The 3,775-nt window shown below is 64.3% G+C and overlaps 1 protein-coding gene across 1 annotated transcript; it reads left to right on the forward strand.

Annotated features, from left to right (window-relative positions):
- Nucleotides 1-260: 260 nt before the first annotated feature.
- Nucleotides 261-2,254, forward strand: LOC133928002 (uncharacterized). Its single transcript, XM_062374306.1, has 4 exons — nucleotides 261-326; nucleotides 618-980; nucleotides 1,686-1,800; nucleotides 1,905-2,254. The coding sequence occupies exons 1-4, from the start codon at nucleotides 261-263 to the stop codon at nucleotides 2,252-2,254; spliced, it is 894 nt and encodes a 297-aa protein (XP_062230290.1).
- Nucleotides 2,255-3,775: the final 1,521 nt, after the last annotated feature.

A 3,775-nucleotide genomic window follows, 5' to 3' on the forward strand; every position in this document is an offset into this window, starting at 1 on the left:
GCGGTCTTTGCCCACCTCTGCGAGATGTTCGTGGGGTGCCACCATCGGTGACGCTCTTCCGGCACTTCTTCGTGCTGCGGTCGGCCGGGAAGAAGAGGGGCCTCTCCACCGCGGACGTCGCCGGCTGCTGCAACTTCCAGCTGCGGGACGGTCTGGGGGAGCAATACATTCCCCAGGTGCTGCGGAGCAAGTGGGAGGACTGGCGGCGCGACTGGTTCTACATCGACGTCAGTCCCCACGACCGTCTGACCCTACCAGAGATGGCGGTGGAACCCCAGAAGGCGACCTGGGAGGTGCCACCGCGGGCGAACACGCGGATGGCGCCGGTCCTGGAGCGCATCGACTTCCTGCGCCAGGCCGGGCTTACTTCAGTGATGGTGGTGGCGGACTACCTGCGCCGCCGCCTGGCGCCTCTGCGGGAATGGGCCTGGCCCTGCTGGTTTTACACCGGCCCCCAGGACATCACCCGGACCCAGATCGGTGAGGAGTGGGACCTGGGTAGGCCGGCGCTGAGGGGCCTGCTCCGGGTGGTGATCGGGGTGGATGACCTGAGCCGGGCGGATCTCCCGTGGAAGGAGCTAGCACTCTGCACTGATCCTGACTAGGTGGCGCTGCAGGCAAAGCTGCCGGAGTTCGACGCCCAGGGGCTGGTTGACAGGCCAGGGCGCCGAAACCCCAGGACTATCCAGATTCCCGGGGTGGACGAGGCGGCCGGCGAGGAGGTTGCGAGCTATCCGGCGCAGACCGATGGCCCGGGCACCACAGGCGGCGAGCCGCAGGCCAGCGGTGGGGCTGCTGCGGGCAGTAGCTGCCAGGCCGAAGGAGGCGCCGCCGACAGCGGGGCGGCGATAGCGCCGGGGGACAGAGGGAAGCGCCCCCAAACTTTCGTTCCTGCACCGGCGTCCCCGTCGTCGCCGTCGCCTGGCAAGGAGGGAGGCTGGGGCAGTCAGTCGTCCAGCACGGGGCCGTCGGCGGGGGCGGCATCTGCGGTTCTGGAAGCAGACTTTGATCTGCTTGGGCTTGGTCTGGAGCCCGGAGACCGCACGGCAGCCCCACAGAGCCCCCCGCGGAAGAGGAGGAGGGAGGACTCCGGGCCAACGCCATCGGGCCCGGGGTATAGGATCCCGGCATCGAGGTGCCAATATCGAAGACCCACATCTGCATAAGTTTCCCCCCTTTTTCCTGAGCATACCTTGCCCGGAGCGACTTTGGAGACTAACCTTCGTTCTTCTGTAGGCCGCCTACGGGCGTCGCCAGAGACCAAGGACGGCCGGAGGAGCCGAGGCCGGTTCCAGCCCCCGAGCCGAGCGCACCTGAGCCAAGCGCTTTGGTGGAGCTGGAGCCGCTAAGCGCGCCAGCCGAGACGGAATCACAGGCGCCAGCCAGCCCCGAGCCGGTGGCAACGGCCGTGCCCAAGCAGCTGGAGCCGGCTGAGTCCGCCCCGAGAGCGTCGAGCGTGGGGCGGTCGACCTCGTCGTGGGTGGTGCCTGCATGGCAATTTTTGGGGACCCCGAGCCCCTCAAAGGAGGCTCGCAGGGGACCCAGCGCCCAGCCGTCTCCCAGCCGGCCCGCCGACCCCCTCCCAGTCGTGCTGGGAAGCGCCCGGGAGGTGATCGGGTGGCTGGAGGTGGTCGTGACGGAAGAGATGATGTAGCTTGAGGCAAACCGCACTGCCCTTGCCGCAGAGAGGGAGCGGCTTGTCGCAGGCTGGCGCCTTTTTTGAGGCCCGCGTCGCCGCGGTGCGCGCTGCCAACGAGAGCGAGCGGCGCGCTCTGGAGGAGGAGCAAAAGGCCCTAGAGGGCACTCGCACGGAGGCTGTGTGGGAACGGGAAGAAGCTGCCCGCATGGCCGAGGCATCGCAGCAGTAGGCTACCAAGGCACTCGCCAAGGAGATGCAGGCGCAGGCACGGAGGAGGCGGTCCTGGCCCGTGAGAGGACGGCGGAGGCCTTCCAGGCTGAATTGGCCCGCCAGAAAGTCGAGGCTGACCAGATCCGCGCCGAACTCCAGCACCGGGAGGAGGAGCTCCATAGCCGGGAGGAGGACATCGCGATCAGGGAGACCGACGTCAGCATCACGATAGCGGATCTAGAGGCCCGGGAGGAACTGCTGATCCTCCGGGAGACGGAGGCTGCTGAGGCGGTGCTGGCCTCAACCGCTCTGGAGGAGCGGGCTGCCAAGTGGGAGTCCGATCTGACCACCCGTGAGCAGGCCCTCTCCGCCCTTGCAGAGCGGGTGAAGCAGGCTGAAGCCTAGGCTACGGAGCGTGACGGAGGAGCTCAAGGCCGCCAAGACCGAACGGGCCGGCGTGAAGCGGATGATGGAAGACATCCTCCGGCAAACGCAGAGGTCCGTGAGGGTGGCTGGGCTCGGGCGAGTCCACGTGGAGGCGAAGGGGACGGGTCTCGGCCAGGTTGCCCTTAGCTTAGAGAATCAGCCAGTGCCTCGAGGCACTCCCCCAGGCTGTCCAGGAGCTCGCCAGACGGGAAGGGCGAGGCTTGGCCCAGGCAGTGGCCGAGCATGTCCTGGCCTGCTACCGAAGCCGGGACCCGAACTTCCCACTGGAACCAGCTCGGGAAGGGGTGGTCGAAGCCGAGGAGGAGGCCGCCCGGGAGGCAGTTTGGGGCACCGCCGCCGAGGTGGCGGCCTGCTTTGCGCGAGAGGTGCCACCGACTCCAGACCCGGGGAGCAGCGGCGAGGGCTCCGACTTAGAGTAGGCTTTTGTAGTTTTTCTTTTTCTTTGTCTTGATGTAAATATGGGAGTGATCCCTCAGACTAGCTGTCCTTTTTTGTGAATATAATGGAAGCCTTTCTTTGGGGTCACAACTCCAGTATTCTTCTGAGTGCTTGATGAAGTTTCTGCTGTTTTCACTTGATGCCCCGATGAGTACTCAGTCGGACCAAGCCCGACCTTTCCTTCCCCGAGAACGAAGTCGCCCCGACCACTCGTCGCCCGAGCAATGAGGCCTTCTCGGCGCGTTCAGCCCCCGAGCCCTTGCGAGTTCGCAACGGATAAGTCAAAAGACAAAGGCACGAACTTCCTTGCCTGGGAGATAGATTGGTCCAGCACGGAGCACGCCATGACCAGTAAACACTTTCCCACTCGGGACCACTCAGCAAGTAGACTGGAGACACGTGCGGGCGGAAATGTGACCAAGAGTCCCCACGGTTTGGTGGTGCCCAGGCTTAGGACAGACCGGAGCAAGCACCGACAGCCCGCCCCTGGGGCCTAGGCTCCGGACTACTCGAGCGGCTCGAGCGATAGGATTACCCGAGAATCCTAGGGACTCGGTAGTGCTCGGGGCCCTTTAAGCGGACCGAACACCACGACCACCATGAAAGACTTCGGTCAGACATTGCCGTACGTACGGTACACCTTTCTACTGGCCGTTCTGTTGTTCCAGGAAAAAGTGGACACATGGTACGGTTTTGTGCACGAGGAGACCATCTCGCCGAACAGATTGGAGTACGAGGGCCCCCGAGGACAACTCGGAAACAATATATTACTGAATGTAAATTCGTCTGAATTTAACCACTCACCGGACTGCTGTCATCTTTTCAGCCAACCGATCCAGGAGAGGCATGCGCTCCGAGCTCGGGGTGCCCGAGCAGTGGGGGCGTAAGGGGGGCCCAGATCAGGCGATCCCGACCACTCATGCCTGAGCAGTAGGACCACCCGAGGACCCTTAGGGCCAAGCAGCGACCTGGGCACTGAGGCCCTCGCGGTCGAGCTGCTTTTGCTTTTGATTGTCGATCTATGACTTGAGAAAAATAGAG

Source organism: Phragmites australis, chromosome 9 (assembly GCF_958298935.1).
Source record: "Phragmites australis chromosome 9, lpPhrAust1.1, whole genome shotgun sequence".
Lineage (NCBI taxonomy): Eukaryota > Viridiplantae > Streptophyta > Magnoliopsida > Poales > Poaceae > Phragmites > Phragmites australis.

Excerpts from the sequence above, each read along its gene's own strand:
- LOC133928002 (XM_062374306.1), top strand. The coding sequence starts at position 261 with ATGGCGGTGGAACCCCAGAAGGCGACCTGGGAGGTGCCACCGCGGGCG. Across the intron at positions 981-1,685 it reads CGGGGCCGTCGGCGGGGGCG|AGAGGGAGCGGCTTGTCGCA; the intron begins GCATCTGCGGTT and ends CCCTTGCCGCAG. Across the intron at positions 1,801-1,904 it reads GGAGCAAAAGGCCCTAGAGG|GCACGGAGGAGGCGGTCCTG; the intron begins GCACTCGCACGG and ends ATGCAGGCGCAG.